The sequence below is a fragment of the Coregonus lavaretus genome, assembly GCF_964263955.1.
Source record: "Coregonus lavaretus genome assembly, chromosome: 1".
Lineage (NCBI taxonomy): Eukaryota > Metazoa > Chordata > Actinopteri > Salmoniformes > Salmonidae > Coregonus > Coregonus lavaretus.
The window spans coordinates 42,851,520-42,865,323 of NC_139988.1; the positions used below are offsets into that span (position 1 = coordinate 42,851,520).

At 40.8% G+C, this 13,804-nt stretch overlaps 1 protein-coding gene across 2 annotated transcripts in view; it reads left to right on the top strand.

Annotated features, from left to right (window-relative positions):
* LOC311129343 (cGMP-dependent protein kinase 1-like) overlaps positions 1 to 13,804 on the top strand; it is a gene marked incomplete at both ends in the record, with an annotated part of 187,012 nt that overhangs the window by 25,837 nt on the left and 147,371 nt on the right. For both annotated transcript variants that reach the window (XM_084161611.1, XM_084161612.1), the window contains one exon: positions 10,232 to 10,398. In XM_084161611.1, the coding sequence (XP_084017737.1) occupies positions 10,232 to 10,398 (167 nt within the window). The remainder of the gene's footprint in view (positions 1 to 10,231; positions 10,399 to 13,804) is intronic.

The following is a 13,804-nucleotide window of genomic DNA, read 5'->3' on the forward strand; positions in this document are numbered from 1 at the left end:
TCTGGAGAAAAAAAATCTCATTTTGTCTGTCATAGTTGACGTGTACCTATGATGAAAATTCTCATCTTTTTAAGTGGGAGAACTTGCACAATTGGTGGCTGACTAATTACTTTTTTCCCCCACTGTAGATACTTTTGTACCTGTTTGCTCCAGCATCTTCACAAGGTCCTTTGCTGGTGTTCTGGGATTGATTTGCACTTTTCACACCAAAGTACGTTCATCTCTAGGAGACAGAACGCATCTCCTTCCTGAGCGGTATGACGGTTGCGTGGTCCCATGGTGTTTATACTTGTGTACCATTGTTTGTACAGATGAACGTGGTACCTTCAGGCATTTGGAAATTGCTCCCAAGGATGAACCAGACTTGTGGAGGTCTACAATTTATTTTCTGAGGTCTTTGCTAATTTCTTTAGATTTTCCCATGATGTCAAGCAAAGAGGCACTGAGTTTGAAGGTAGGCCTTGAAATACATCCACAGGTACACCTCCAATTGACTCAAATGATGTCAATTAGCCTATCAGAAGCTTCTAAAGCCATGACATCATTTTCTGGAATTTTCCAATCTGTTTAAAGGCACAGTCAACTTAGTGTATGTAAACTTCTGACACACTGCAATTGTGATACAATTAATTATAAGTGAAATTATCCGTCTGTAAACAATTGTTGGAAAAATTACTTGTGTCATGCACAAAGTAGATGTCCTAACCGACTTGCCAAAACTATAGTTTGTTAACAAGAAATGTGTGGAGTGGTTGAAAAACGGGTTTTAATGACTCCAACCCAAGTGTATGTAAACTTCTGACTTCAACTGTACATCTGTATCTCTACTTTCCCTCGCTCAGCCTCTCTCTCCCTTATTCCTCTAAAACAGCATATTTTCTCCTTTTAAGGAAAGATGGACCGTATTCAGTCCCCAAACCTGACTGAGTGTGTGTGTATCTTCCCTTCCAGCAGAGAGAAAGAGAAGAGGAAGGAGAGGAGGAGGAGAGGATAGACGGTTGATGTGTAATGGGGTGGCTGGCTAGAATCTAGAGGACATGAAACAGAGAAATGTAACAGGACTGCAGGCTCCTCCACCCAGGGACCCTCACTCCTTTCCTGTGTGTAAATCTGTCAAAGGGTCAGGGTTAAGGAGAGAAGCTTCCGGAGGTATGCAGATATTGCTCTCGGGAAACAGGGGGGTACTAAAACAGTTCTACTCCCTACTGTGCTTCTCTTTACTCTCTCATGGTTAGGATTAAAGAATAGATTGAAAGATAATGTTGTTTTTAAAGTGTGCTCCTTTTATAACCATAACATCAACAAAGGATAGGCAGGCCGTATGTTATGGCACAAACAAAATATTGTTGACCTCTAAGTAAAATGTATGCACTCATGACTGTAAGTGGCTTTGGATAAAAGTGTCTGCTAAATTACATACTGTATATTATTATATTATGTCTATCTGGCTGTGTGTGGTCGCTCGTAAAGAGGAAGAGAGGGGTGTTTGGTGGTGTGTTGCCAGAGAACGCTGGATGGGACTTTAGAAGCTTGGGACACACTTCAAACAGTCTCCCTTTTGTGAGTTCTATTCCCAGCATCCGTTGAGGGGTAGAAAGCATTTCCTGTCCCTTGTTATCCTTAACGTCATAAAAGGTTCTCTTTGAAGACATCATTCCTTGTTACATGTGATTAGCCTCTTTTACAGTCGGGTGATAGAGCGCCAAATAACACTACACTGTCTGCTTCCCTGTGAAATGATTTCAATACAAAACAGATACAGAAAATATCAGTATACAGCACTCATTACACCCAATCTTATCTAATCAAATTCTATGTTCTGGTCAAAAGTAGTGCACTAGGGAATAAGATATATTCTGTCTGTCTCTGTCTGTGTGTAGTTGTTGAGATGCATCTTTATAAGATAGGGGATATAGGCAGTCTTGTCAGGGGGTGCGAAGCATCAGGCAACAGACGGAATCAGGTGCAAAATGGTGGTATTTACAGTGCATTCAGAAAGTATTCACACCCCTTGACTTTTCCACATTTTGTTGTGTTACAAAGTGGGATTCAAAATGGATTTAATTGACATTTTTTGTCAACGATCTACACACAATAACATTTGTAAAAAATGAATGAAAAATAAAACACTAATATATTTTGATTAGATAAGTATTCAACCCCCTGAGTCAATACATGTTAGAATCACCTTTGGCAGCGATTACAGCTGTGAGTCTTTCCGGGTAAGTCTCTAAGAGCATTCCACACCTGGATTGTGCAATTTTCAAAATTCTTCAACCTCGTCAAATTGGTTGTTGATCATTTCTAGACAACCATTTTCAGGCCTTGCCATATATTTTCAAGCAGATTTAAGTCAAAACTGTAACTTGGCCACAGGAACATTCACTGTCTTCTTGGTAAGCAACTCCAGTATAGATTTGGCCTTGTGTTTTAGGTTATTGTCCTGCTGAAATGTTAATTAATCTCCCAGTGTCTGGTGGAAAGCAGACTGAACCAGGTTTTTGCTCTAGGATTTTACCTGTGCTTAGCTCCGTTCTCTTTCTTTTTTATCCTGGAAAGACTCCACGGTCCTTAACAATTACAATTATACCCATAACATGATGCAGCCACCACTATGCTTGAAAATATGGAGAGTGGTACTCTGTAATGTGCTGTATTGGCTTTGCCCCACACATAACACTTTTTATTCAGGACAAAAAGTGCATTGCTTTGCTTTGTTGGAAACAGGATGCATATTTTGGATATTTGTATTCTGTACAGGCTTCCTTCTATTCAGTCTGTCAATTAGGTTAGTATTGTGGAGTAACTACAATGTTGTTGATCCATCCTCAGTTTTCTCCAATCACAGCCATTAAACTCTGTAACTGTTTTAAAGTCATCATTGGCCTCATGGTGAAATCCCTGAGTGGTTTCCTTCTGTATCTTTGTAGTGACTGGGTGTATTTATACACCATCCAAAGTGTAATTAATAACTTCACCATGCTCAAAGAGATATTCACTGTCTGCTTTATTTTTTACCCATCTACCAATCTACCCTTGAGCACGGCAGTTAACCCCCAACAACAACTGCTCCCTGGGTGCCGATGACATGTACATCAATTAAGGCAGTCCCCCACACCTATCTGTTTCAGAGGGGTTGGGTTAAATCCGGATGATACATTTTGGTTAAATGCATTCAGGTGTGCAACTGACTAGGTATCCTCTTTCCCATCCCTTTCCCAATAGGTGCCCTTCTTTGCGAGGCATTGGAAAGCCTCTCTGGTCTTTGTGATTGAATCTGAGGGACGTTACAGATAATTGTAATCATGTTAAACACTATTATTGCACACAGTGAGTCCATGCAACTTATTATGTGACTTGTTAAGCACACCTTTACTCCTGAACTTATTTAGGCTTGCCATAACAAAGGGGTTGAATACTTATTGACTCAAGACATTTCAGCTTTTCATGTAATATTAATTAGTAAAAATTCTAAAAACATAATTCCACTGACATTATCAGGTATTGTATGTAGGCCAGTGTAAAAAATTATATATTCAGGCTGTAACACAACAGAATGTCAAGGGGTGTGTATACTTTCTGAAGGCACTGTATTTACAGGTGCAGAGTCTGAGCCGGCACCATGGATATTAACAAAGCGGTGACTAACACTGACATATAGAATATCAAATTAATAAACAATAATATAAATGGGATTATCCAAAATGCACCAAGACCAGCAGAAAATATTTCATTTATCTGACTTTAATTTATCTGCATGTATTTAAAGTATACAGAAATTGTTTGGGAAATTAATATCCAACTAGTCAGTGACAACTGTGTGGAGTTTGAAGTTTGTGACAGCAACTATGTGAGCTTATTACAGTAATATAGACACTATGTCTTGGAATTTCCTTTGATCTTCTATGAAGAAGAACCCCTTACATTCTAACAACTTTTGTGTAGCTTGTGAGCGTCATAGAACCAAACATTACACGTGCATGTTTAGTAGATTCTCAGCTTTTCATAGATAGCTTTTAATATGGTTTGCAGCTGAAATCATTCGGACTCTTCAGACGTTTCTGTAAAAACACCTGGCCCTGGGCCCCTTTGGGAGCCGCCCTTGTCTCACAAACACTGCTCTAGCTCAGCCCCTGTTAATCACACAGACTAATTGGTACCAACGGATGCAGAAGAAGGAAGTTGAATCCAATGGTACAACCCAGAAGTCTGTAGCTCAAACACACAACGTTTAAAAGGGGTTAGAAGTCCAAAACGTGCTATAATCGATCACTTTCAGTAATTTAAACATGAATGTTCAATACCACAATACATTTCCACATATCAGGACATAATATCACATAAACATTGTAGTTACTGTGGTCACATTCACATAGTTATCCATCAGGTGTGTGTGCTCAGTAATTAGAATGTCCAATTACAGTTGAAGTCGGAAGTTTACATACACCTTAGCCAAATACATTTAAACTCAGTTTTTCACAATTCCTGACATTTAATCCTAGTAAAAAATTCCCTGTCTTAGGTCAGTTAGGATCACCACTTTATTTTAAGAATGTGAAATGTCAGAATAATAGTAGAGAGAATTATATATTTCAGATTTTATTTATTTAATCACATTCCCAGTGGGTCAGAAGTTTACATACACTCAATTAGTATTTGGAAGCATTGCCTTTAAATTGTTTATCTTGGGTCAAACGTTTCAGGTATTCTTCCACAAGCTTCCGATAATAAGTTGGGTGAATTTTGGCTCATTCCTCCAGACAGGGCTAGTGTAACTGAGTCAGGTTTGTAGGCCTCCTTGCTCGCACACACTTTTTCAGTTCTGCCCACAAATTTTCTATAGGATTGAGGTCAGGGCTTTGTGATGGCCACTCCAATACCTTGACTTTGTAAACCTTAAGCCAATTTGCCACAACTTTGGAAGTATGCTTGGGGTCATTGTCCATTTGGAAGACCCATTTGCGACCAAGCTTTAACTTCCTGACTGATGTCTTGAGATGTTGCTTCAATATATCCACATAATTTTCCTTCCTCATGATGCCATCTATTTTGTGAAGTGCACCAGTCCCTCCTGCAGCAAAGCACCCCCACAGCATGATGCTGCCACCCCCGTGTTTCACGGTTGGGATGGTGTTCCTCGGCTTGCAAGCAACCCCCTTTTTCCTCCAAACATAACGATGGTCATTATGGGCAAACAGTTCTATTTTTGTTTCATCAGACCAGAGGACATTTCTCCAAAAAGTATGATCTTTGTCCCCATGTGCTGTTGCAAACCGTAGTCTGTCTTTTTTATGGCGATTTTGGAGCAGTGGCTTCTTCCTTGCTGAGCGGCTTTTCAGGTTAAGTCGAAATAGGACTAGTTTTACTGTGGATATAGATACTTTTGTACCTGTTTCCTCCACTATCTGCACAAGGTCCTTTGCTGTTGTTCTGGGATTGATTTGCACTTTTCGCACGAAAGTACATTCATCTCTAGGAGACAGAACGCGTCTCCTTCCTGAGCGGTATGATGGCTGCGTGGTCCCATGGTGTTTATACTTGCGTACTATTGTTTGTACAGATGAACGTGGTACCTTCAGGCGTTTGGAAATTGCTCCCAAGGATGAACCAGACTTGTGGAGGTCTACAATTTATTTTCTGAGGTCTTGGCTGATTTGTTTTGATTTTCCCATGATGTCAAGCAAAGAGGCACTGAGTTTGAAGGTAGGCCTTGAAATGCATCCACAGGTACACCTCCAATTGACTCAAATGATGTCAATTAGCCTATCAGAAGCTTCTAAAGCCATGACATCATTTTCTGGAATTTTCCAAGCTGTTTAAATGCACAGTCAACTTAGTGTATGTAAACTTCTGACCCACTGGAATTGTGATATAGTGAATTATAAGTGAAATAATCTGTCTGTAAACAATTGTTGGAAAAATTACTTGTGTCATGCACAAAGTAGATTTCCAAACCGACTTAAAAATAAATGTGTGGAGTGGTTGAAAAACAAGTTTTAATGACTTCCGACACAAACAATCCGCGGTGATGAGTAGAGTCTGCCGATACAATATAACTTTAAACTCTAATAAACACTGTTAACATTTCTACTTGCGTGTGATATTTTGTAAAATAACTGTTGGACATGTTTAGTGATAGGAATATGTTTGAAGAATGCTAGCAAGATGAACAAACATTAGCAAAGATTAGCAAATTGTGGTTGGCGCTAGATGAGGGAAATGCATTCGTTACACCTCAAGCTCACCTATAGCGTTTCTGCATTGCCACATAAACATTTGTTAAATAGCAATGGCTTTGACACAGCCCCCTGGTTTCTGCACTGCTCCCACTTCCTGTATCCCCCCCCTCCCCCTGATCCCCTTTTTGTCAATGGTCAACCTCTACCTCCATAATAATAATAATAATATGCCACTTAGCAGACGCTTTTATCCAAAGCGACTTACAGTCATGCGTGCATACATTTTTGTGTATGGGTGGTCCCGGGGATCGAACCCACTACCTTGGCGTTACAAGTGCCGTGCTCTACCAGCTGAGCTTCACTTTGTCTCCATCCGTCACTGTCTTCTTAGTTGCAAAACGTTTTGCTATGGTGTGCGACTAATAAATACACACCTATGGCTGTTACGGTGACCATGTTAGCGCCACTCCGGCAGTCATGACTGCAGTCAAATTCCACGTGACAAGTGAGTCACTGTAACTAGGCTTCTCCAAAACTGCGCTCTGATGCCGCTGATGGTCATTAGTGGCCTACCAAACTTGCTAACGGCCAGTCACTAATGGCCTGGTACTCAGTGCTCTATTGTCCCTCTAATCACTCTGACATCAATGCAAATGAAATCGAAAATCAGAGTTCAGAGTTTGAGCGAGAGCCAGATCCTCATAGCTTGTTGATGCATGGAATGAAATAAGTGTTACTACAAGTCCATGTTGCACAACATTTCTATAGGCTATTCAATGCAATTGCGTGAGAAAACAGAGTTTTGATGGCCTCTATTAAAAAGAGGAGGATCCCATCACTATATTTATTTCTGGCATGAGAATAAACCGTGGGAAAAGCGTCCTCCATTCGCTATTCAAGTGCATACAGATGACGTCTTTTTTACAGCCAGGTCACCTGTGATACAAGTCAGTATTCGATGTCCATCCATGTCTGAGGACATCGGAAGATGACATCTGCCTCTGATTCCAAAGGTTGTAAGCATCTGCTTCTGATTCCAAAGGTTGCAAGTTCAAATCCAGCGATAGAAAGTTGTTTTTAAGATTTTTGTTTTAAGCCTATCCCAAACCTTAAGCCTTACCTTAACCATTCATAGTTAATGCCTAACCTTAAGATTTTGTAGTTAATGCCTAAACTTAAACCTAACCATAACCCCCTAGAGTCGATGTCCGCACCACCGCATAAATCAAATTAGCATAATAAAAACTATCCTCCAGAAAGTGGAGAGCAACACATATGCAGCTCCACTACACAATTCATTTTTTTTTAAAGCCGCGTTCGACAGGATTACCAACACAGACTGACAGAAGCCTTCTATATGGCAGACCAATCCTCACTCCTCTCTCAGCATGTCCAGCCCACTCATTATCTCAGCCAATCATGGCTAGTGGGAAGGTTGCTGTCTTTTTCTGTGGCTTAACCAACAAGGCTCGTAATTTAACAATTTTATTCATATTTACAGATGGCATACAAGTTTGGTATTAAGGCACATGAAAGTTCACATGTTCCAGAAAGCATTTCTGGCAAAAAACGAATTTTGATTAAATAAAAATAAAAAACGTTCAAATGGCTCTCCTGTGAAGTCATGACCTGCGACATACGCCTAGTTTCCTGAAACGGGTCACATATGGCATAGCCAGATCAGGGCCTAACACGAGGATGACTCAGAATATGCTATTCTATTCTGAAATAGGCTCATATCATAATGTTTCTTTAGACCTGCCTAAAATAAATAATGGATTTATTGTGTTGGTGTAGGCTATATTACATTGATTTATTAGACTTACTAAAATATAGATGTCCCAAATTAACACACCTGACCTCTTGATTACTGCACTTTGGATTAGAACTGTTCATTATACCATCCCTTAGCAAAAGGTTGCACTGCATATTCATAGCACAAAATAATTTACATTTACGTCATTAAGCAGACGCTCTTATCCAGTGCGACTTACAGTTAGTGAGAGCATAATTTTTTTTATACTGTCCGCCCATGGGAATCGAACCCACAACCCTGGCGTTGCAAGCGCCATGCTCTACCAATTGAGCTACAGTTAATCTCAATTCACATCTCCTAAAAGAGCTTTGTGGATTACCCTTGTAGAAAAGTCTAAGCTAATTTATCTTTACAAAGTGTACTTATGAGTCAGATCAATCCATTTCTATTAGGCATGGATTTCTTTTGTTTTTTGGGTTGTTCCGGCTGTTGAAGCAAATTGAAATAATAAGAGTCACCTTGAAACCACAGAATTTAGAACATCTTTTGTTAACCTCTACGGGATCGGTGTCCCAACGTGCGCTAATGTGATTAGCATGACTGTTGTAAGTAACAGCAAACTTTCCAGGATATAGACGTGTCTTATACGGGCAGAAAGCTTAAATTCTTGTTAATCGAACTGCACTGTCCAATTTACAGTAGCTATTACAGTGATAAAATACCATGCTATTGTTTGAGGAGAGTGCACAACAACAAAAAACGCATCACGGCAACTGGTTTGATACATTCACCTCTGAAGGTAAATAATGTACTTACATTCAGTAATCTTGCTCTGATTTGTCATCCTATGGGTCTCAGAGATAAAATGTAGCATAGTTATATTCAAATGTAGGAACTGGGTTCTACAGTTTGAACCCCTGATGTCTCTGGCTCCACGCCCACCACGCCCGGCCATCTAGATGTGTGAAAGTTAGTGTATAAGCTAATGATCCATCATGTATGACATTCTTGGGAGTGTGTGAACTTACAAAAATGATAAGGTAATACAAAATGTATGTTCTCTATAGTTACGTACTTGAAAATGTATCAATTGAACTATTCGGCACATTTGGGCAGACTTTATACAAAATAGTCCAGTACTGTACTCCTGAGTGGCGCAGTGGTCTAAGGCACTGCATCGCAGCGCTAACTGTGCCACTAGAGATCCTGGTTCGAATCCAGGCTCTGTCGCAGCCGGCCACCACCGGGAGACCCATGGGGCGGCGCACAATTGGCCCAGCGTCGTCCAGGGTAGGGGAGGGAATGGCCGGCAGGGATGTAGCTCAGTTGATAGAGCGTGGCGTTTGCAATGCCAGGGTTGTGGGTTCGATTCCCACGGGGGGCCAGTATAAAAAAAAATATGTATTCACTAACTGTAAGTCGCTCTGGATAAGAGCATCTGCTAAATGACTAAAATGTAAAATGTATTGTAGCTCAGCTGGTAGAGCACGGCGCTTGTAACGCCAAGGTAGTGGGTTCGATCCCCGGGACCACCCATACACAAAAATGTATGCATGCACGACTGTAAGTCGCTTTGGATAAAAGTGTCTGCTAAATGGCATATTATTATTTTATTGCAACGCTTCACTGGATCAATCTGAAACTTTGCACACACACTGCTTCCATCTAGTGGCCAAAATCTAAATTGCGCCTAAACTACAATATTACATTGTGGCCTTTCTCTTGCATTTCAAAGATGATGGAACAAAAATTATTAATAGAAAACACATGTTTTTTTGTTCGTATGATCTTTTACCAGATCTAATGTGTTATATTCTCCTACATTCATTTCACATTTCCACAAACTTCAAAGTATTTCCTTTCAAATGGTATCAAGAATATGCATATCCTTGCTTCAGGTCCTGAGCTACAGGCAGTTAGATTTGGGGATGTCATTTTAGGCGAAAATTGAAAAAAGGGTCCGATCTTTAAGAGGTTAACGGGTTATTTTCTAAATATTCATTTGAATAATGAATTTAAATTCAGCAGGCTCACAATACACCACCATAGACAAACTGCTGAATCTCTAAACTAGGTAACATTTTTTGTAGGGCGTTATGCAATCATTGTTTCCACCATGCTTTTCTAGGTACAGTATGCTGTAAAATAGAGGCAAATAAATGGGTAGGGGGTATCCACTCCACCTAAACAATGCCAAGGAAAACATGAATCCCCAATGAGTGTTTTACATGTCCTTACATTGACATATTACCATATGAAACCCATTTCGCTACCCCCTTCTCCTCTATCCCCCCAGTTCCAAGGACCTGATCAAGGAGGCCATCTTAGACAATGACTTCATGAAGAACCTGGAGCTGTCTCAGATCCAGGAGATCGTGGACTGCATGTACCCTGTGGAGTATGGCAAAGACAGCTGCATCATCAAGGAGGGCGACGTGGGCTCACTGGTCTATGTCATGGAAGGTACATACCGTATCTTTACTCACACCCTGCGTCACACACTGTGATTTGTACGTCTGGCATTGGGGTTTTGTTAGGTTGTGTGAGGCTTTAAAATGTTATTGTTGTTTGAAACAGGATTGGATAACCATTAGTGGGAATAACCATTAGATTTAGGAGGACAGTCTATCCAGACTGGATCTCAAGGGATTTTGGAATGGGCCATTTAGTTAAAGTTTGAAATTTTCTGAACTTTTTAGACACGAAAAGTTGTCTAAATGGCCCCATTCCAGAATCCTAGAGGTTAAGCCTGTGTCCATTCTGGAAACGAAAAAGTCCTCTGTGAAAGTTTTATTTGTCTATAACTTTTCTTTACAATGTCATTGTGGCAAAGCATTTGTGACTTTAAGTGTTCTTGACAAAGGCACTGCACTGCACTATAAACCTCCACCAACCCATAGCAATAGTAATGGAAACATTATAAAAGTTTTGTTTGCTATAGTATTATCTTCTCTGCTTCTCTGTGGGGGGGATACTACTCAGAAATAAATGTGTGTGTGTGTAATAGTTACAGTGGCAATTCAAGTTAATTGAAGCGGTTATGGATTGACGCCACTGGAGGGGCATTGATTTTATACAGGCCACTGATTTAAATGATACAATCTGTAGCAGCGTTTATGGATTCTAAGTACCTTATTGGATAAAAAATTGGTAACTGGGAATTTTCCTAGAAAGACAAAACAGCTGTCTATTCGTTCTGCAAGAGAGAATGGTTGAATACTAAGTTATTTTTTTGTGTGTGCAGTAAACATTGTGTGTTGTTGATTAAATGGACACAAACAGGCTTTTGCTCTCTTTAGATCTGGACATGGGAGGAATCCCCGTTACTGCCAATGCTGACTGAATATATTTGTATTGATAGGATAAATCACATAAAGAAGAAATAGCAGCACAAACTGTACAATGAAACATTATCAAGTTTGAGAATGATGGAAAAATCTCAGGGACACATTTGCATTGTGGTCCTCTAGCTCAGCTAATCCATGTAGGCTACTGAGCAGGGACATAGTGTTGAAGGAAGTACACTCCCTTGACTGAGCTGTCTCATTGTCACTGACACAGTGTCACTGACACTGACGGCTCTTCAACAGGATGGTTGCTAAAATAAACGTTGAGTTTAGGAGCAACAGTTCTGTTTTCTTTGCCTCTAGACCTAAAATACGAACACCTCAAGAGGTAGATATCAGAACTGTGGCATTTCAAGTTGATTGTGTTTTTGAGAAGTTTAGGCTCAGTCAGATTCTATTGATATTGTGGGTGTGCAGAGGTTTTCAGATTGTATTGTTTAAACAGTGCTTTCGGAAAGTATTCAGACCGCTTCACTTTTTTAAACATTTTGTTACGTTACAGCCTTATTCTAAAATTGATTAAATTGATGTTTTTTTCTCATCAATCTACACACAATACCCCATAATGACAAAGCGAAAACAGGTTTTTAGAATTTTTTAAAAATGTATTCAAAATAAAAAACAGAAATACCTTATTTACATAAGTGTTCAGACCCTTTGCTATGAGACTTGAAATTGAGCTGTTTCCAATGATCAACCTGGAGATGTTTCTACAACTTGGTTGGGGTCCACCTGTGGTAAATTCAATTGATTGGACATGATTTGGAAAGGCACACACCTGTCTATATAAGGTCCCACATTTGACAGTGCATGTCAGAGCAAACACCAAGCCGTGAGGTCGAAGGAATTGTCCGTAGAGCTCCGAGACAGGATTTTGTCAAGGCACAGATCTGGGGAAGGGTCCCAAAACAATTCTGCAGCATTGAAGGTTCCCAAGAACACAGTGGCCTCCATCATTCTTAAATGGAGAAGTTTGGAACCACCAAGACTCTTCCTAGAGCTGGCCGCCCGGCCAAACTGAGCAATCGGGGGAGAAGGGCCTTGGTCAGGAAGGTGACCAAGAACCTGATGGTCACTCTGACAGAGTTCCTCTGTGGAGATGGGAGAACCTTCCAGAAGGACAACCATCTCTGCAACACTCCACCAATAAGGCCTTTATGGCAGAGTGGCCAGACGGAAGCCACTCCTCAGTAAAAGGCACATGACAGCCCGCTTGGAGTTTGACAAAAGGCACCTAAAGGACTCTCAGACCATGAGAAACAAGGTTATCTGGTCTGATGAAACCAAAATTGAAGTCTTTGGCCTGAATACCAAGCCTCTTGTCTGGAGGAAACCAGGCACCGCTCATCACCTGGCCAAAACCATTCGTACGGTGAAGCATGGTGGTGGCAGCATAATGCTGTAGGGATGTTTTTCAGCGGCAGAGACTGGGAGACCAGTCAGGATCGAGGGAAAGATGAATGGAGCAAAGTACAGAGAGATCCTTGATGAAAACCTGCTCCAGAGCGCTCAGCACCTCAGACTGGGGCGAAGGTTCACCTTGCAAAAGGACAACGACCCTAAGCACACAGCCAAGACAACACAGGAGTGGCTTCGGGATAAGTCTCTAAATGTCCTTGAGTGGCCCAGCCAGAGCCCGGACTTGAACTCGATCTAACATCTCTGGAGAGATCGGAAAATAGCAGAGCAGCGACGCTTCCCATCCAACATGACAGCGCTTGAGAGGATCTGCAGAGAAGAATGGGAGAAACTCCCCAAATACAGGTGTGCCAAGCTTGTAGTCATACCCAAGGAGACTCAAGGCTTTAATCACTGCCAAAGGTGCTTCAACAAAGTACTGAGTAAAGGGTCTGAATACTTATGTAAATGTGACAAATTTGGATAAGTGAAGGGGTCTGAATACTTTCCGAATCCACTGTATACAGGTAACTGACAAAATAAAGGAAACACTTGAGTAATCGCGGGATACAAAGCATATTGAAAGGTGCTTCCACACAGGTGTGGTTCCTGAGTTAATTAAGCAATTAACATCGCATCATGCTTTGGGTCATGTATAAAAATGCCGTTGCCCATTATTTTTGCTATCATGGCTAGAAGAAGAGATCTCAGTGACTTTGAAAGAGGGGTCTCAAAGGAGCATAGGGGGTTTAAAGTGTGTGTGTGTGTGTGTGTGTGTGTGTGTGTGTGCGTGCGTGTGTGTGTCCCAGTCACCAGATCTCAACCCAATTGAACACGCATGGGATATTCTGGGTTGTTTTGTACCACCATCAACAAAACACCAAATGATGGAATTTCTCGTGGAAAAATGGTGTCACATCCCTCCAATAGAGTTCCAGACACTTGTAGAATCTATGCCAAGGCATATTGAAGCTGTTCTGGCTGACCAACGCCCTATTAAGATAACTTTATGTTGGTGTTTCCTTTATTTTGGCTTGTATGTGTGTGTGTGTGATAGAGGTGGAATCCACTAAGGGCCAGTTTGCCTCAAGGTGAGCTGTGTATAGATCCAATCAATCTGTTAG